The sequence below is a fragment of the Alosa pseudoharengus genome, unplaced genomic scaffold (genome assembly GCF_046254945.1).
Source record: "Alosa pseudoharengus isolate Yale_2024_CS ecotype anadromous, Long Island Sound unplaced genomic scaffold, YU_APseudo_1.1 YU_APseudo_1.1_scf_7, whole genome shotgun sequence".
Classification (NCBI taxonomy): Eukaryota; Metazoa; Chordata; class Actinopteri; order Clupeiformes; family Clupeidae; genus Alosa; species Alosa pseudoharengus.
Window position 1 is genome coordinate 32645326 of NW_027468859.1, and position 20763 is coordinate 32666088.

The window sequence follows — 20763 nt, forward strand, 5'->3', positions numbered from 1 at the left end:
CTGATGGTGTTCATAAAAAATAAATTGTTGAAAATAAAGTCCTCTGCAATGTCTGCAGCAAGGAATTTGCATATCACCGGAGTTCATCAACTCTATAGTCGCACATCAATGCAAAGAAATAAGTTTTGACATTGAGGGGAGTGTTAATTTATTTTCATTGTGTCCCCTGGGTTACATCTGTGGCCTGAAATGCCTTGTGTGTGAAAAAAAAAACTTCTTCCCGAAGCACTTTTGAATTTATTTCCTCAGCATATTAGGTCATATCATAGATTATTATGGCAATTATTTGAACAGTGAAAATAATAACAAAAGAGTTTTTGAACTTTAATGTCACTAATGCTGATTATTCAATGATTCATTTGAATTTAAATATTTAAAATACTTTCACAGCAAAAAATATATATGCGATTAATTTAGATTAATTAATCACAGAGTAATTGTAATTGTAGAAGCAATCCATTTGTAAGTGATCAGAGAGCAGAGCAGTACCTGCACTAGTTTGAGGTTCCAGGGTGGGTGGTTGACGATGCCTGCCTGGTGCACCTGGGTCTCCACAGCAGCCTGCAGTTCAACATATGTGCTGCTGTCCAGCTGGATGCCTGGGAACAGGTCACTGATCAGGCTGAGGAAGAGCGGCTCGTCCTCATCCACCTGCACACACATACCAAATGAGAGTCACTTTACGGAATAATGACACAACAGCAATCAGTGCTTTTCATGAGTGTATCAGTGCTCACAGAATCCCACTATCAGTCCATTCAGTTTTTTAAGGAATAAAAAAGCTTTAGAATAGAACTTAACTTTCCTAACCACTATTCTACAACTGATGTAGCTATACATTTCTTATCAAACCATGTCATTGCTGTACTATATTGTAGCAGTGATGTGTATGAGATACTGGTTCATAGTTAGGTGTGTAAGGTGGTGTGTTGGCCTAAAATGCACTAGTGTGGCCTAGAACGCACCAGTTTTGAAAGGTTCATGTCACGCAGCACTCTCATGACGATACTGGACTCTGTCTCTTGGGGCCGGGCTCTTTTTTGAGCTCCAAGAGTCCTCAGCACTGACAGGATGTTCCTCAAACCGAAGTCATAGTGGACCTACAGGCCAAGGTCAAACAAGCAGTCAGTAAGGTCCAGACAAACTGTGAAGTTTCAAAACAGTAGAAATGCTTGGAGTATGCTTTGATGACAAGTTGAGACACTGACCTGCTTTGTGAGCTGCTCCTCACAAAGCTTATAGAGCACAAAGAATTTCTGGGCCAAGATGACATTCTCTATAAACCCACAACTGGCCAACTTCACCCTCATAATAATCTGAATGGGAGGAATGGGGAGGATTACATGGAGGTCCAACCAGCAAATCTTAAAGCTTTTCTAAGACACAAAACCAATGGCATTGCTGCTCTTCAAGGAAAAAAAGCTTTAGTTAGTTATTGAAAACATTAGCCTATCATACAACCTGGATATAATATTATTTTTTATTTATTTTTGGGGCTTTTTTATGCCTTTAATTTCACAGGACAGTGGAGAGTGACAGGAAGCAAGTTGGAGCAAGTGGGAGTGAGAGATGGGGTGGGATCAGGAAAAGCCCCAACCAGTTGCGTAATTCATAATACATATTCTTACCAGTAATTTGTGTGAAAGCCACTAATTGCTCAAACCCACAGAAAAGGAAGTGACATCCTAATCCTAAACGAAACGGTAAGAGCTACTTGAAGCTCACCTGTCTGTCTGGGACCATCATGGACACAGTCCTGAACTGCACCTTCAAATTCTCCGGAAGTTCTTGACGACCTGCATAGCCAGGGTTCTGAAAATTAAACACAGTTGGTTAGGGTGGACCATCTGCTACTACTACTGACACAAAAGGGAATGGTTGCAACTAAAGGTCATCTGCATCTGCTACTCACTCACCATAGTAATGAAGAGACCAAATTCTGGATTAAGATCCACATTGTCTCCATCAGTGAAAATGAACTGAGTTTTACGCTCTTTACGAGAAGTCAGGACAATGTAGATCTGCTGGGCTGCTACCGACAGGACAGGCAAGTCAATTCTGTTGAACTCGTCAAAGCATCCCCAGGACCCAGACTGTGCCAGCCCTATGAAGACATATACTCTCTTATCAGTCACAAAGTCTTCACCATGTGAGGTGTCAGTGCAGAGATCATTCGGAAATCAATATTGTATGTGAACTAACTCATTGACAAACCTTTATAGATTCTGCCAAGGCCTCTGAAGTCCATTTGGTCTGAGCAGTTGAAGACCACCACGTACTTCCCCAGGCAGCGGCCCATATCTTTGGTGGTCTCCGTCTTTCCTGTTCCAGCGGGTCCCGCTGGAGCTCCACCCATACTCATGCCCAGGGCCTGGGCCAGCGTGATGTAGCACCTTCAGGCAGACCACAGCACTCACTATCACTGAACGCCACACTTCACAAGTTTCTGTTAAAAGTTTATATAGTGGTGTGGTACCAGGGCCTGGGCCAGCGTGATGTAGCACCTTCAGGCAGACCACAGCACTCACTCTCACTGAACGCCACACTTCACAAGTTTCTGTTAAAAGTTTATATAGTGGTGTGGTACCACTATATAAACTTAACAGAACTTGTGAAGTCTCAGATAAGATTTATGATCTGCATCTAAATGCCATCCAAAGTCAACCGGATTAAGAGACACAGTGACAGAAACCATGTCAGAATCATAAGAATCAGATGGATGTTTATTGCCAACAAGTATGTTTTCACATACGAGAAATGTATTTTGGTCTCAAGGTGCATGACATACAATAGTTCAGGGTTTCCCGCAACACTTTGCAGCTAAGGCGGCCGCCTTAGTAACACACGCCTGCCGCTTTAACTACGTCGTCAAAAAATAAATAAATAAATAAATAAATAAATAGTGTAAAAATAATAATAAAATAAAAATGTATAGGTAGGCCTATATGAGCGATGTCCGCCGTGTTACTCGAGGCCTACTGTTTTCTCCCTTTCATTCCAAACCGTGACCAACGCCAGTCTCCCTTCTCTGCAGAACGCATGAAAAATAATAATAATAAACGTGCCATGAATTGAACGTTTTTTACAATCTTTAAATGCCGTAATTCCTCAAATTATGACCGGGTTCTATTATTTACTTAGGCTGCGCAAAGCACAGGGCTTTATTTGGGGCAGGCTTGTAATCGAGACAAGCCTTTATTTCTGCGTTTTATTGTGAGGCATCCGTTTCGTTTGGAGCGGCATACCGGCGGTAGGCTATCAAAAGCATACGATTTTCTGATTGGTTTGGGATTTATTTTACTTTTGGACTGTTCGATTATATTGCTAAATGTTGGGACTGATAGGCAGTCGCTTTCAGTCATTGAACGTGCGCTGCTGTAATGGAAACCTTATTGCGTAGCCAAGGCCTACGGTAGCCTAAACTGACTTTTTTTTTAAATTTTGCAAGATTAACTTTTTTTTATTAAATTCGTAGGCTGGAATGCCTCGCGGCAACAATTGTGTTTAAATGTAGTAGCCCAAGCGACTGTTAGCTTGAGAGCGACGTGTTGAGACCCATTAGGACAACGACTTTTCATTGGCAACAGTAGGCTATTAAACCAACCAACAATATAAACTATTAAGAAGAGCTCTTTAATTTCATTGAGTTAAATCAAAACATTGTTTTTTAGTGCTCGAGGACTGAAAAAGTTGTGTAGGCTACACCGCGCCAGTTGTAGTCTGCATAAACAGTCCTTGCAAAAGCTGTTTTGATTTGCGTATAGGTGTGGGCTGAAGCCAACCTGTTTGAGGGAGAGCACAGGAAGCGAATGCGTGCTCTACCCTGCGCACTAATAATGTATCTAGGCTAATCTATATTTTTAATAGGCAATATTACTGCATGCTGCTATGGAAACAATAAGTCAATATATTAGACATATTGTGAGTAACATAGGGATGGACGTTAATTACTGAAATTTTAAATGCGTTACCTTACATCCTTACCTAATAAAGTAACTAAATTACAGTGATGCATTAACACTTTGTAACTCGTTACCCCAACACTGTCCAATACTGACAGCTGGGCTCATAGCTTGCAGGTTTGCTAGTGGCCTACCAAGGCGCTGTAACGAGACTTGACATGGGAGATGAATCATCGGTCAACTCTCACTGTATTCTACTTTCTTATTGCACACTGGAGAGGAAAAAAATGCTGGTAGGCTACCATAAGCTATACTTTATTTTTAATTTAAACTTTCTATTTTTTTCATTTGATTGGTTCAACCGCCACCCGCCCGAATTTAATTAAAATATTATTTTTCGTCACGTCATCTGCCCGATCCGCGGTTTATCCGCGGCTGTAACCGCCAAACCGCCCATCTCTAACGCACGTTAGAGAGAAATATTCCCGGTACCGGAGTGCGATGTCCTCGTCTCCGGAGACATACGAGCGCCCTGACGCGTCTCCCTCTCCTTCGGCGTTTCACTTTCCATGCAGCGGTGATAATGTCCAAAATGACAGCGAATGAGGCGGTGAGGGTAGGGAATAAGTTTTATTGAGTTCTTCTCTAGTGTAAGAGTTCGCTAAAGTATTGCAAGAAACTGAGTTTACAAAACAAAACAAAGTGCACCAAGACACCGAGGCAGCCATTTGCGGTGCCATGGCAACCAGTATCAGTGATCCTACCTGTCAGTCAGAGGGGTGATGACCAGACGGTCTGTGCAGCCCAAGAACTCATTTTGATAGATGAAGTCCACATCTGTGATGGACACTAAGACCTGGTCCAGGTCCTCTTTGAAGTAAAACCTGCTCTGTTTCAGCCACTCAAAATCGTTCACTGACTTGATGTGCATTTTCACCTACAAAGAGAAGTGCAGGCATCAGAGTTCTGCTCCATTCACATAACCTCTGACATTCACTGAGCAAAGACCCCAAAACAACACTGCTAACTCACCAGGTCGTCAAAGATATCTCTTTGGTGGACATGGATTGTCACCAGGGTCTCAAACTTCACTCGGTCAAACTTGGTCAAGTCATGAGTAGTCTGTGAGATGAGTGTGTTGAGCAGGTCCAGGAACTTCTGGTTGGTCAGTGGCATGATCTTCTTGTCGTCTTTGGCGTTGCGCAACGCCTCCTCGGAGTCTCGGGTCCAGAGCATCTGGATCCCCAGAAGGCCCACCTGAGAAGCAGAAAAGCATCAACTGAGCGTCCTCCACCCTATATTTTACATACACTCTATCAACAACAAACCATCATCAAGCATTAAAGGAGAAATACTCGAGCTAGGAAAAAACATTTTTGTTTTTTTCTGTACCGACAGTACTCGGTGACCTCAATAAATGGAGATCTATGTGAAAAATCGGTGTATTTCTCCTTTAAGGCTGTACATCCTTAACCTAATTCTACTGTGTTGTCATTTTGCTTGCCTCCATAGCCACAATACTGACATATCCCTGGCTGGGCTTCAGATATTGAAAAGTGCATTCATGAAAATCTGGTTAAAGAAATGCACATCTGCATGCGTTTCCATCCACTGTGAGTTATGCAAATTATACTGTACATGGATATTCTTCTAATCAAGGGAACAGCTCTGAACAACTATGGGATCAAAACGTAGGGTTGACAGGGCAATGTTTACAGAAACAAGTAGGTAGACATACAGCAAGAATGAATTAAGCCCCTCCAATAAATCGAGTTTTTAATGAGCAGTAGATAATTGTATGTGAATTTGAAGTGTTTCCGATCAGAATTTCTTATTCAAATGGTCAACATTCCCATGAACACGTTGATTGGAAACCAAGCTAGCGTGTACTGTATTCTAAAACTGTTCTTGTCCTGTACCCACCTGAGCTTGGAACTGATTGAGGAAATTGAGCAGCTGGAAGCTGGAGTCGTTGATCTGAAGGTCTGCTGCTTTTATGACAGAGTGCAGAGAGGACTGCTGTTGCATCAGTAGTTCACCTAGCCACAGCTCGACAGGCCCACGGGCCATCACTGGGTTGTCCAGCTAACACACACACACACACACACACACACACACACATACAGACACACATACACTTAAACATGTATAACCACATACTCTAAGCAAATATACACATACAAACCAACTTGCTCAATTACTATCACAAAAAAGAAATGTCAATTTGGATCATCTTTGATTTGTCCCCATACATCATACGCTCCATAACTTACAGGCACTTTTTCGCCTTCCTGTGAGATGACAGCCAGAATCTTGTCATACTCCTTGACATGGAACTCGACTTCGTTGACATTGTCAAACACTCCCAGGAGATGAGACTACAAAGAGAGCAGCAGTGTGTGGGAGCCAAGACATAACCCTTCATTTATGTGAACAAACTCACAATAACATAAATAAATATAACACCACATTTGACAATGTGAGCTGCCTTATACAAAGGAAAGCGTTACCTGGATAGTGTGGGAATCACTGGCCTGCCCCAAGATCTCAAGGAGGGAAGGATCAGACACGAAGAAGAAGCGTGGAAACTGGAGACGCTTTTTTTCAAGGTAACTGTGACATGAAAGACATCAACTTCCAGGTTAGTAATATGTTCCCCAAATTTTTATGTTGCATATAACCAGTGATGCCAGTAACGCGTTACTTAGTAACGCGTTAGTCTATTTTGACCACTTTTTTCGGTAACGAGTAATCTAACGGGCTACTATTTACAAACCAGTAATCAGATTAAAGTTACTTATCTAAATCACTGTGCGTTACTATTTTTGTCATTTTCCTTAGTAAAAAGATATATTCTTTGCTTTCTTCTTGTCTCGGGGATTAACGTCATGTAGGCTAAGCCAACATTTTCAGCATGAAGACAACTCATGTGTAAAACCACGCAGCGACACAAACGTAAACAACAATGGAGGGAGGAGAGAGATGCACGTTTTATCTATACAGTCATTATTTTGAGTTTGTGTCAGCTAAACATGACAACATTAAGGTACGTTGTACATTCTGTGCTGGCGACAAAGTGCTGTCTAGCTAGACATCCCAAGTCTCCCGAAGTTTTGGGAGTCTCCCACATATTGATATCCTGACGCCCGCAAATTACATAAAATCTCCCGGAACCTAGAGCGAACAAGAGCACGCAAGCCAGACCGGACTTCGCGTGTGCATCTAGCCTAAGTTTAACGCGCACACAACGGAGGGGGAGAGAGAGAGGAGTGGTACGTGTGTGCCTGCAAGCGCATCCAAGACAGAGAGCATCCTGGTCTGTTTTGCTAAATCAACCAATCAGTTTTCAGTTTAGGTGGGCTTATATCTCTTTTCTCCCGAACTTAATTAATCAGTTCAGTTAGTGTATCTAGGAACAGGAGCGTCATGGCAGAGTCAGTGCCCCTCAAAAAGGAACATTTAAGACCCATTTCACATCAGACTACACAAAAGTGTACCCAATTGTCTCATAAGAGTAAAACATAATGATAGTATTGCACACTGCACTGTTTGTAACAGTGACTTTAGCATTTCTCACGGTGGGTTAAATGATTGCAAAAGACTTGTTGAGGTGAGTTTAACAAGTGTAATTTCATTTGCATATTACTCAGGCCTATACTAGATGGCTAGTTGCCAAGGCTACATGAAAAGGACAAACTACCAAAATCTACATATTTTACTATCACAATTTCTATCAATAGGCCTTCCTTATTTGGTGTACTGACTAGACATTATTGAACAAACATCGGCATTTCAGTATCTAAGTACAGTAGGTGAGGTTGGGATGTCTGCTATACATTGTTAAAATGCACTTCCAGTATAGTGAGTATTGGCAAAACCGGTTATCATTTTTATGTTGAGGCGGTGGGGGTGTTGTCGGCAGCTGCTGAAAGTAACTAATAAAGAAAATTGTAATCTAACTTAGTTACTTTTAAAATCAAGTAATCAGTAAAGTAACTAAGTTACTTTTTAAAGGAGTAATCAGTAATCAGATTACTTTTTCAAGGTAACTGTGGCAACACTGCATATAACTGAACTAAGGCACCTTAATGAAATATATAAATGAAACTAGAAAATGTAATTTCGATGAAATTACCAGTGCATGAAAATGCAAAACTATATATTAACTAGGGCTGTCAATCGATTAAAAATATGAATCTAATTAATTACATACTCTGTGATTAATTAATCTAAATTAATCGCATATATAATTTTTGCTGTGAAAGTATTTTAAATATTTAAATTCAAATGAATCATTGAATAATCAGCATTAGTGACATTAAAGTTCAAAAACTCTTTCATTATTATTTTAATAATGGCCATAATAATCTATGATATGACCTAATATGCTGAGGAAATAAATTCAAAAGTGCTTCAGGAAGAAGTTGTTTTTCACATACAAGGTATTTCAGGCCACAGATATAACCTTTTTAAAAGTAAATGTTCCAATCAATGATCTAGGCAGCACATTTTCTTCTCTCTCCTTCATTTTACAGTCTAATGGTTACTGACTACAACAGCTCAGGGTCAAAGGTCATACGGAATCGATTAATCTGCGTTATTTTTTTTAATCAGTTATTTTTTCTCAAATTAATTAATCGAAATTAATCAGTTATTTTGACAGCCCTAATATTAACATAAAATACAAAACAAACTTTTATTTGGAAACAGTTGTGGGCAGAGGAAACAGTTAACTGGAGTCATAGTTGATAACAACTGACAGTTGAAATGGCTGAACAATTAAATAGTTGAGTAGTTTAAATAATTAAATTATTTAATAGTGAAGTTTTGTAGTGAGGACATTTATTTTGAAACAGTTGTGGGCAGAGGGAATAGTTCAACAGAATCTGTAGAGAGCCAGATTGTATGCTTAAAGCCTGAGACAGATAGTTGAAAAGTTGAATGGTGAATAGTTTGAAGAGGATGAATGGATAGAAAGTTGGATGGAATGTGCATTATATCCTTGTAGAATGGAGAGACACAGAGAGAGTTGGCCTAGTTGAGCAGAAAGCAGTTGATACAGGTGCAATCAGTTTAACTGGCCCTTTGATGGGTCCTAGTTGAGCAGCTGGAAGTTGATACAGGTGCAAATCAAGTTAATTAGCCCATTGTGATGTCATAGTGCCAATGCAAAGTCTATGGGGAAAAATAAGCTTGTTTTTTTATTAATATCTCATTAATATATCTAAGTTTACAAAAGTGAAAAATACATTCCCCAAGTGTCCTTTTCAAGACCTACGTTACAAGGTTTGAACAAAGTTTCTACGTTAAACGGTTAAAGCTGAATTAGACGCAGAAATTTGGTGGGAAGAATAACTAGAAAACGCAATTCCAGGGAATTACCAGTGCATGAAAATGCAAAACATATGGTGTGAAATATATTGTTAAAACAGATGATGTGCTAATTGGCAACCAACATGATGAGGTTTAATATAGTTGGAATGACTGAACTAGGTAGATGAGGTTTACTATAGTTGGAATGACTGAACAGTTAAATAGGTGGATAGTTTAAAAGGTTAAATTATTTGCTAGGTAGATGAGGTTTAATATAGTTGGAATGACTGAACAGTTAAATAGGTGGATAGTTTAAATGGTTAAATGATTTGCTAGATAGATGAGGTTTAATATAGTTGGAATGACTGAACAGTTAAATAGGTGGATAGTTTAAATGGTTAAATTATTTGCTAGGTAGATGAGGTTTAATATAGTTGGAATGACTGAACTAGGTAGATGAGGTTTAGTTGGAATGACTGAACTAGGTAGATGAGGTTTAATATAGTTGGAATGACTGAACAGTTAAATAGGTGGATAGTTTAAAAGGTTAAATTATTTGCTAGGTAGATGAAGTTTAATATAGTTGGAATGACTGAACTAGGTAGATGAGGTTTAATATAGTTGGAATGACTGAATAGTTAAATAGGTGGATTGTTTAAAAGGTTAAATTATTTGCTAGGTAGATGAGGTTTAATATAGTTGGAATGACTTTTAATGCACTCTAATAATAATAATAAGAAGACTTCGGATAACAGAACAGTGCATTTTCATGCACTGTAAATAATAGTAGAATACGAGTGAGATCCTGATGAGTGTGGGTAGTGAGGTGTGTGAATATATAAACCCGAAGGGGAATGAGAGGAGTGGGCATGTATTTCAGCAGTACGAGTAGGATCATCTGTGAGTTAGTGGTGAGTAGAGAGCCAATGAGAGGATGATCCTGTACCCGGTCAGAGACTTCTGGCACAGCTCAAGCTGCTCCTGCAGGTGAGGCAGTAGCTGACCCATGGTCTCGTCCCCTACGCAGCACTGCACCACGTTGGGGATGTCGTGAGCGCGCTGCATGATCTTAATCCAGGACTTGTCAATGTTCTGGAAACGCTTGGCTTCCTGATGACCAACGTGCCAACGAAACAAATGTTAGAATTCAATTCGCAAACATAACTGGGACAAAATAAGTACACCGAGAATGATAATCCAATGAAATTAAAATCTTACTACAATGAGAACTGAGTAAGAAGGCTATATCACTGATGTTTGTCAAATTGTCAATATCATAAATTGACAGCCCATACAACTCACTTCACCATGAACACACCTGTGGCAACTGTTTGGCAATATCTCCTCCCACAAACACAGCTTCCAGATACACCCACAGGTTCTGAACGGTGAGCCACTGTTCAATGATATCAGAAGACGTCGACAACTTAAACACCCAGTTCTGGATGTCTTTCTTGAAAGGAGCATTGTATCTGCGCAAAGAAAATCAAAGCACTCACGTCAAGAACTGCACACAAGAAAGGTACAAAATGTCTGCATGCAGACACGTGTGTTGGTGTATGGTACAACCCAAAGGGTGTTATACTATGATGATGAAGCACCTGTTGCTGAGGAGTGACCCCAGCAACATGAGACTGTCCTCCATGGTGGTGACAATCTCAGCAGTTTCAGCCCCACGAAGCATGAGCTCTCCACGGCCCTTGAAGGTCATGAAGCTTAATGACTGGCTGGACCAGATGTCAACCACCTGCGCCAGCTTGGCCTCAATGTCCTTCTCCTTCACAGCTGAGATGCAGATGTCCTGAGGAACATACCCAGCACAGTCAGGAAAACAGAAGAAATACCAATCAAAGACCAACTGTATAAAGAAAATGGCATCACTGTGCATCTTTGTAACTTTTAGCTACCGTTTTACAACACAAGGGTAAGTTAAAAGAAAAAAAGGTATTAGTCTTAATTTTCTGATTTCATGTGAAATTACTGCTTTAAAAACAAGACAACCTCAATCAACTGCCCAATAGACCAAAGATGGTTGGATGCTCACCATTCAGACATGGTACAACATTAAAATTAAGAGCTATTAAGAGACCATGACAAGCAATCATGTTAAGCAATACTGACCTCAATGTCCTCTTTGTATTTAAGCAATGGTGCCTCCATGATGTTCTGCAGGGAGAAGGTATCTGCCTCTATATCGAACTTATGTCCGGTCAGGTTGGTGATGCGGTCCCAGTGCCTTAACTTAATCGCCTTATTCGCCATCATCTCCAAAAGGGGACAGGACTCACTGAAGTCATCAATGCGTTTCTTCAGGTCCATGAAAGCCTGCCAGTCCTTCAGGCCTTTGGGCAGCTTACGACATCTGCACAGGCACACCATGGGTTAGTTTTCAGTCTAATAAAGTGTGGAGATCCTCCAAAAATGAACAAATGAGCTACCTGTTCTGGAACTCCAGAAGCTCAGCATTGATCTTCTCAATGTCCACATCGGTCCAAAGAATGTCATAATAGCCACTAATCTTGCTCATGACTGCATCATACAGACCATACAGCTTCTGGAGAAGACCAAGCTCCTTGCTAAACAAAAAATAAACAACCATATTGTTGTAAACTGTAAAAACAAAACACTTAATTGAAGCACTGTGAAACATGTTACCGGATTTTCTGTAGAGCCTCATAGTCTGTAACAGGCAACCCAAACAGCTGTTCTCCTGAGGAATAAGTGATGAACTTCCTCCAGAGATCATCAAAACAGGCCTGTCATACACAAGACAGACACAAGTCCATTTTCTATTCTAAACAGCTGCAAGAGTGTGACATCACTTTATTTAGATTTTTCTGTAGACTACTCCTATACTTCCATGTTTTTCTAACATTCATTTAATCCAGTCGCATTGTATTTATGTTATCATTATGCTAAATTAATGTATCTTATTTTTTTATTTGGGGGCAGCCGTGGCCCACTGGTTAGCACTCTGGACCTGTAACCGGAGGGTTCCCGAACCAGTGGGAATGCCTGAAGTGCCCTTGAGCATGGCACCTAACCCCTCACTGTTCCCGAGCGCCGTTGTTGTAGCAGGCAGCTCACTGCGCCGGGATTAGTGTGTGCTTCACCTCACTGTGTGTTCACTGTGTGCCGAGTGTGTTTCACTAATTCACGGATTGGGATAAATGCAGAGACCAAATATATACTTATACTTTTCTTTAACTGGCAGTAACATAAATCATATGTTTTACAATTTATTTGTGAATTAAGTAGTTTTTCGAAAGTTTACACCCATATCATCCAAAAAATAGACCCCAGCTTGCTTTTAGACTGGAGGACTGCCGTTTTTACCTGGCTGATCTGTAGCCTAGTACTGGCTTCCTGTGGAGGGATTCCTGCCACCATGGGACCTTCCTAGTGTTTAAAGGACAGAAAAACATGTCACTGAGTTACATTCAAAATGGAGGCTGCAAAAGTAATCAGAAAAACAGAGTGTGTAGAAAAGAATATAAGGACCATATTACCGTGTCATATTGCTCAGCAAACGTCCCAACATCATGTTTAAATATGGTAACAGATGATAGCAGGTTCTCTTTGAACTTGGGCTGCACTTGTACCAATTCATCCTGTACTGATCTCTGTAGGTAGAAATAATTGTCATTCAGTTCACCTTCACAACAGTCACAACATACAGCGCATGAGCTCAATAGGATTCTAATAGAGCAATGTGGGAGAGACCCTGATAACCACTGACCGCTTTGGACTGCAGTCTGATGAAGGAGTATCTGAGTGTGTCCACACCCTCCGCCTCTTCCTTGCTGACCTCCACCTCAAAGCGGGACAGTATGCTGTACGCTTCCTGCAGGAGGAATGAGGGGATATGTCATGGCTATGTAAATGACTAATGTCATTACTATGTCAATCACATGGACGAGGATGACAAATGTCATAAATTGGAGTCATTAATACTAGAGTTACTAATACATTAATTTACCTCTATGGGTCCCAGAGCCATATCAATCTGGATCTCAGAGTCACGGATGTTAGCTAGAGCCTCCATGGCAAAGCGTACATCCTCTAGGTCAGCAATGGGCCGGGAGAGCTTCTTCAGATGCTCACTGGTGAAGCTTATGATGTCCATCATCTGCTTCTTGTATTTCTCATTCAAGTACCTGCACAGCAGTTTCTTCCAAGCCTTTGCCTCAACCATCAGGGACATTTTGAGGGGTGCTGGAAAAGGATGTGTTGGCATAGCTCATTACTACACAAGCTAAACAAGCTATCATTAATTAGTATGAAAGATATGACACTTCTAGGGCTGCTCGATTGTGACAAAAAACATAATCATAATCATACCAGTACATGTCAAAAAGATAAGGTACACAACATTTACCACTGTAAAGCAAAGGGGTGTGCTGGATTCATAACTCAATACACAACGAGAGCATTGTTGCAAAATGGATTGGAAATCAGTTGATTCAATTAATTGTACAGCCCTACTTGTAACACATTAAAACATACCAGTGGACAGCTCAATGGATCCTAAGATGATAATAGGCTTGATGTCCTCTATCTCTTGCTCAAATGCCACATAGTGCAAAATTTCAGACCTGATTTGAGTTAGATATGGGTTACTGTCCATGAACTCCTATTGGAGTCACACACACACACACACACACACACACACAGAAATTAGAGAGAGAATTTGGGTGTTTGAATGATGACAGACATGAAGCAGTAATATCTGTGAGGAACATCCCGAGTACACACCTTAACCTTGACATCCCTGTCCTGAGCCCACACCACTTTGAAAGGCTGGAACTGTTTGAGCATATCACTAGTCTGCTTCCTCAGCGAGTTCACTGCCGAGGTGAGCAGCACCACAAGCTTGCAGATGTCCTTGTGCTCAGCCACACTCTGGTAGAAATTCATCATCCTCAAGTCTGCAAGAGATCCAGTGTGGGTAATAAGGTCAGTTCTCTGTGTTGTACACTGACTGGGTGGCCTTGTCTGGTACAGTAACAAATTAACTAACTGCTTTTGTAGTTTTGCAAGACAAGTATTTTTGTTGGGATTTTCACTTATTGTGTCAAGGATAATTGCTCAAGATCCAAATTTCCATACTTTCCAGATTTATGCAAACACTCATCATCAAGCCATGATTAGCTGAATGCAAATATGAATGCACACTGTTAATAGAGTGTTGTATAAGTGTAGCTCTTACTGGGGGTGCTATCAGTGTGACGTAACTGTCGCCAGCGTGACACACCACGGCTCACCTCCAGGACAAGGTGCACAAGGCGGTTAATGGCCTGCTGGATGTCATCCAGGCTGGGGACCATTACCTGTAGTGCAGGCAGAGAGTGGAGCACTCACACAAAGTCAACTTGCTACAACTGGGTGACACTCACATTAAGTGACCACTGTGATGTACAGACTACAGACTAAAGCTAAACTTAATAATACGAAATATAAGAATAAGAATTGATGAAGTTCACATCAAGCTGGTTGGGATATAACATTTTTGAAGACAATTCTCTGTACTCACCACATTGGGAATTGTGAGATGGACCTCTGACTTGATGAAAGTGACTAGCTCCTCTGACCTTGACTCAGTGGGTGTGCTGAAGAGGTTCTTTCTTGAGGATAAGCTGATGAAACAAACAAATTGAAAAAAAAATCCTCCAGGACCACCATTCTACCACACAGTAGTGTGCTCAATATTTCCAGTACACAGAACGACCAAACTCACTTGGAGACAAAGATTCTCCTCTTGAGGGTGTCTAAAGACAATTGTGTGGCTTTAACTAAAGCATCCAGCAGCTTGGCACTGAAGAAAGTGAACAACTCCTGACATTCCTACAGAGAACACAAGGATGTTAGACACAAAGACAGAGGTTGGCATGTGGACTATAGACTATTCTTTTTTTTCTGCTATCAATGACATGAAACTCAATGGTAGATATACAGTTATAATCTTTCAATTACAAAATAACTCAAATTACTAGATTCTGTAATTGCATATTCTTAGACATATCATATTTCAATATCAACAATATTATACATTTGTTCCTTAAAGGAACAGGTCAACTTTTTATGAAATGTGCTTCTTTGCCATCTCCCCCAGATTTAGAAGTTGCCATGTTCCCAAGACTGTCACCTTTTCAAACTCATCTTCTTTCTCCCCTTCATGGCCCTCTGCATTGTGCTCATCATCATTTGAACCATCACTATCCATTGAAAATCCAACCCTGCCTTCGGTCTTTTTATGCTCTACAAAGCAGGAATAGAGATCATCATTTCAACTTTAATATATTGTGGGGTGGTGTAAACACATAACGAAAACCTTATTTTAGAACCTCCCTACTACTAGAATACAAGAGAATAGTTGGGAATCAGTGAAATGCAAGATGAGTCTTTTCTGGTCCAGTACCTGTGACATCTGTAGGAGTGGATGCCTTGGTGTCTTTAGACACATAAATGGTGCTTAAAATGTCAATGAGTTCCCTCACAGCCTCTTCTACATGCCTGCTCTTATGGTCCAAAATGTCTGCCCACTGTTTGCCCTGATTCTGAGATCACAGACATAATGTATCATCAATCACTTCAAGTACTGTAGGTCTTTCTACTGACATTGGTACTTAAAACTGAAAAACGACATCAAAAAATGTCACAAAACACCCATTATTAAACTGTTGACATATGTATGAAATATGGAAGCAGTAAAATATCTTTTAATCTGAGGATTTCCGTGACTGTTATGGGGCTATGAGATAAATGAAGCACCTCATTGACTGAAACGAGATCTTGCAGGGAAGACGGTCTATCATCATGCAGGTTTACGAGTGTGGTCTCCGAGATGTCCTGGAGCACAGCATCAATCTGCATCTCACAAATATCCCTCACCTTTTGGGAGAGAGATAACGATCAACAGGTATTCTTGCTTTCAGGATTCTTAATGATTTCTGCGAAACAAGGGCATTATGATGCTGTACCTTCTTCAAAAGATGACTCAGCTCTGACATTGCTCTGTCAATATTGGTGAAGAATTTATCCAAGATCAGAGACGACCAGTTCAGCAGCACTAAGCCATGACGGAACACAGAATCCACCTGTACAGGTCAAATAAACACAGGCACACAACATGCAAGCAATTAGTACTCATATACCTCAAACTTCACTCACAGTGTGTATGAAATAGTGTATTGAAAACATAAACAATCATTTACATCTTTTATCTTTGAAGACATCAGATTATAGAAAACAGGAGGAATCTTCTTTAGGAGCTCCTCATAGTTGCTCAGGAAAGTCTGAAATGAGTATGATCATTAAATGATAGTGTTAATACATAAACTATTGACAACTTTATCACCATTTAATTCACCAGAATATCTCTCATCTGAAATCAAATCAGGGCTGGGTAGTATAACCTAAACAATATGAACAATATGAACAAATATGATTTTTACCACAGTAGGTCTTAAAGAAAAATAAATATTCCGTGATATACTGTATATTGTCAGCATCCATGCTTCAAATTAAACATCATGGTATACATTTAAGACCATATTGCTCAACCCTAGTTGAAATACATACAAAAGGTAGCATGCTTTTAATACCTCTAGGCGAAGACGACTGGCTGTCATGGACTTCTCATTCTTCACCAGATTTAGTGCCTGCTCAGGAACTTCCATGGCCATCTTCAACATGCACTTTGTTTCGCGAATAATTTCAGAAATCTTCGGGTCAAAGTTCACCAACAGCTTTCCGGTATCAGGATGCATTACTAGTAATGTAGCTTGCAGAGCTACACATGGATCACAACATGTAAATATTATAACATGTAAATCAACAACACATCTGTGGTATAACAATACGCATCATGATATATCACTGTCAAAATGGGCTGGTGACACTTGCCATACTGTAACTGGGAAATGTCCCTCATCCAGGCCCTGTGGTACAAAATCTCAAACTCCACAAGTACTGCAGCTGTTCTGTTGTACATTTTAATCACATCCTTACCCTCCGGAGTGGACAACATATCAGAATTTAGCTGGGAGGGGGAAAAAAGCTAAATTTAATTTTGATTTCCAGGATTTTCAGTCAAAGTCAGAAGAAGATATTTAACAACCTGAGACGGTGTGTAAAATGGGCACCTCTATGTACTGAATGGGTTCTTGTATCCTCCTAAACAGCTGCTTAACCCAGAGGATTTTCCCAGCAATAGGAGGCATGTTCCTGGCCACTGGAGGGTCCTCCCTATGGGCTTGGTACAGCTATTAAATAAAATGAAAATAAATGAATGAAATGAATAAATCGCATGCCAGAAGAATCTGCAGACATTTACATGAGCTTTTTGGTTAAAGTAAAACATGAAATGAAAATATGTCACCTTTCTGACAGACTCCAGTTCTGAGACATAGTGCTGAAGAATAAGTGCCACTGTGTTAGAGATTTCAGCTTGCAGACAGGGCATATTTAATTTCTGAAACCTAAGAAAAAAAAACATTTCACAATATTTTGCAAATAAGAGTTAATCAGACTGTTTTGTGCACTTTGTTAAAGGGCCATGGTACCTTTGTAAAAGACGTAAAGCCTGTTGAGATGACAGGATCTTTGAGAAGCAGGAGTTCATGAAAACTTGTAGCTGATTCTGCAAAGTGACACACATAAAATTGGGACCTGACAAGCTCATTATTTCCCTGTGTTCATCAGTAACACAGAGAGGACTTCACATACCTCAAGGTTGCTGATCTGTGTTATGAATTCTGCAAAGTCGACTTCAAATTCAGCTTTCCGAGGTGCCAGGAAATCATATTGTTTCTTCTTCATGGTCAAATATATATTTTGAAACTTTGCAGCTATTGTGTCAATTCCTTCAATGGTGGATTTGCTGAGCACAGAAAATGTTCTGATAGCAGTTATCATCTGTTTTATCTGTGAAGAAAACAATACAAACACAAAGATTAGAGGTGATAAGGGCCTATGAATTCAGTAAATAATGTGTGTATGTTTGATAAGGTCACCTTCTCAAGCCGTTTGCAAAATCCTTCAAACTTTCCAAAAATGTACATCTCTGAAACATCAAAAGGTTTTTCACCAGGCCTTTCAAGTGTTTGTTTCTTTGTCTTATGGAAGCAGGATTGATACTCCCGGAACAAGTAAATACAATCCTAGTGGAACATGCAGAAGGATTCATTAGCCATTTCAGATGTACCGGTATAAGTATTCCACTGTGTAAATTACTGATGTGCTGTATTCGCATACAGTGCTGCAACCTATATAAGCATATTTGGCTTAACATGAGTATGTTCAAGTTTATGTTTGTTTCTTGGCAGACGGTTTTATCCAAAGCGGCATACAACAATAGCAATAAACATTACATTATCGTTATCAAAACATTACATTATCTAGTTTATGTTTGAGGTACTTCAATCTTTTTTATGATGTCTTGAGTGTCCTGGTCCCAAATCCGACTGGAGCCGTTATCTGTGATGTAGGCTCTACAGGCTGTTACCATTTGATTCGTAACCTGACAGAAAGAATCGTCAAAATCCCTTGAATTTGTCTTTATATAACTGATGAACAACAAAAAAGAAAGGCAGTTGGAAAAGCGATTACTTTGATGAAGAGGGAGGTCATTCTCTTAGAAGTGTTATAATAGCGTGACACGCTGTGGATCATTCTAATGGCATTGATAAGGTTCTGAATGCTTTTAGCCATAGTAACCTGCAAAAAAACATACATTTCACTTTAGCCTGGTGCAAATAGGGCATAGCGAAACATCAACATGCAGTATAAAGACACTGAACACTTACAGGATCACTGTTGTAGAGAGGCTGGCAGACCTTCTCCAGTGTATACAGGAATTTAACATTGTCTTTGGCTTCATTAGCACATTCTGTTATTCTGGCATCTAATTCTTTCCACAACTACAAGAGAAGACACTTCAGATTATAAATAACAAATGTAAGTATCATTTGAAATAAATAACAGGTAAATAAACTACCTTCAGTGTTTTAGAACGGCTGATGTTGAGCACATTGATGACTGCTTTGCACTCAGGGCTCTTGATGTGCTCAATAATGGAGTTGAACTTTGCAGACATCCTCTTCCAGTGCTCCAGTTCAGTGAGAGGTCCAGAGGCGTCAGCCTCTTTCCTCATCTGATCACTCTCAGTGAGGACCTCCATATAGAAAAGTGTTGAAGGTCAGACATAAAGTTCTCCATTTAGAATGTATAGACTTGGATGTCAGTGTTTCCCATACATTGACTTATTTGTGGTGGCCCTCCACAATATCAACATTGACCACCACACAATGATTTTCCAGGTTGTGCTAAATTGTGCTTAAATCTGGTTAGCATCATAACCACGCTGCGCTAATTTGTTAAAAACTGTTGCATTCAAGTTAATTCTGCAAACCTACCACCACAAATAGAATTCAATTCTGTGGGAAACACTGGATGTGAATAAGGTGGCTGGGTCATTTCAGGTGACAGTGTACCTGTTCAATCTCCTTATACCACATCATCAGAACTTCCTCCAGCTGATACACCATGTCCATATCTGCAGCTGCTGCTTTAATGCCCTCAAAGGAAATGAGCTTGGAAAAATCGATGTGTGTTGCTTCCTTCAAGTGAACAGCCCCCTCAATGCTTACCTGGATCCCTAAAAAGTGCATTCGGAGGAGCTTGTCCTTACATATGTGACACGTCGGGTGTCACTGTCTCAGACTGTTTTGACTAGACATATAATACATTTCCAGTTTCTAAAAAAATATTTTTGTTTTTGTTTAAATTACTTTGACCTGAATGACAGCACATAATGAACCGGTGTGGGCTTGTGAGCTACATACTTGCAGAGCACTGTGAGCTCTAATCTTGAGAGAGCAGTAATACAGGGGAATACAGGGGAATTCCGGCATATTTCAACCTGGGGCCCTATTGCTAGATGTATTTAAGGATGATTAGGGACACAAATGAAAATCTGTTCAGTATTAAACTAGCTAGTCTGTTGCAATGCATTCCTAAGTAGCAGCTGGCAAAGTAAACTGCTATTTACCACTTACGAGGCTCAACATGGCATTCAGTGTCAGCCAACATGGACAGGATCCCTACAGAGATACATGCATGCCTGTTTACCCTGGTAAAGGTAAATAAACATCAGCTTATGCCCCCTCGCTAACCTACCTCAAAACTGATCTGATTTTCTCCTTTTTTGTCCCTTATTAAGTACCAATTAAGACATCTAACAACAGGGCTCAAAAGGGTTGAAAAGGCTGGAATTCCCCCGTAAGACTCAGCATTTATTCAACATTCACCTATTTCGATAATTTTGCAGAATTTTCTCACCATCCAAAAAGCTAACATAACGTGATATGGTATCTTTGAAGTTCTGTTTATCCTTCTCTCCATGTTTTGATGCATTAAGAACTCCCCAGTTGTCTGTGGCACTCACAGCAGGCATCAGGACTTTGGACAGCAGGTTTTTAGTTCCCTTCAGTAGGCCCTCTCGAGCATCAAGCATGGAAAAGTATATTTCCTAAGGATGTAAGGAAAT

General features: G+C 40.2%; 1 protein-coding gene across 1 annotated transcript in view; it reads right to left on the reverse strand.

The window, feature by feature from the left end:
- LOC143109290 (dynein axonemal heavy chain 8-like) overlaps nucleotides 1-20763 on the reverse strand; it is a 56311-nt gene that overhangs the window by 24717 nt on the left and 10831 nt on the right. Inside the window, 44 exon segments of the mRNA XM_076271944.1 lie at nucleotides 490-651; nucleotides 966-1100; nucleotides 1209-1316; nucleotides 1726-1812; nucleotides 1917-2104; nucleotides 2215-2393; nucleotides 4667-4839; nucleotides 4935-5159; nucleotides 5826-5987; nucleotides 6176-6280; nucleotides 6413-6515; nucleotides 10162-10325; nucleotides 10534-10687; nucleotides 10817-11016; nucleotides 11337-11577; nucleotides 11654-11791; nucleotides 11871-11971; nucleotides 12552-12614; nucleotides 12725-12831; nucleotides 12948-13059; nucleotides 13195-13430; nucleotides 13722-13848; nucleotides 13971-14205; nucleotides 14391-14545; nucleotides 14749-14824; nucleotides 14953-15059; nucleotides 15361-15473; nucleotides 15634-15772; nucleotides 15987-16106; nucleotides 16196-16312; nucleotides 16430-16510; nucleotides 16820-17007; nucleotides 17121-17256; nucleotides 17360-17479; nucleotides 17596-17695; nucleotides 17780-17856; nucleotides 17943-18140; nucleotides 18230-18376; nucleotides 18634-18735; nucleotides 18825-18932; nucleotides 19022-19135; nucleotides 19213-19389; nucleotides 19709-19872; nucleotides 20556-20745. Coding sequence (XP_076128059.1) covers nucleotides 490-651; nucleotides 966-1100; nucleotides 1209-1316; nucleotides 1726-1812; nucleotides 1917-2104; nucleotides 2215-2393; nucleotides 4667-4839; nucleotides 4935-5159; nucleotides 5826-5987; nucleotides 6176-6280; nucleotides 6413-6515; nucleotides 10162-10325; nucleotides 10534-10687; nucleotides 10817-11016; nucleotides 11337-11577; nucleotides 11654-11791; nucleotides 11871-11971; nucleotides 12552-12614; nucleotides 12725-12831; nucleotides 12948-13059; nucleotides 13195-13430; nucleotides 13722-13848; nucleotides 13971-14205; nucleotides 14391-14545; nucleotides 14749-14824; nucleotides 14953-15059; nucleotides 15361-15473; nucleotides 15634-15772; nucleotides 15987-16106; nucleotides 16196-16312; nucleotides 16430-16510; nucleotides 16820-17007; nucleotides 17121-17256; nucleotides 17360-17479; nucleotides 17596-17695; nucleotides 17780-17856; nucleotides 17943-18140; nucleotides 18230-18376; nucleotides 18634-18735; nucleotides 18825-18932; nucleotides 19022-19135; nucleotides 19213-19389; nucleotides 19709-19872; nucleotides 20556-20745 — 6234 coding nt within the window.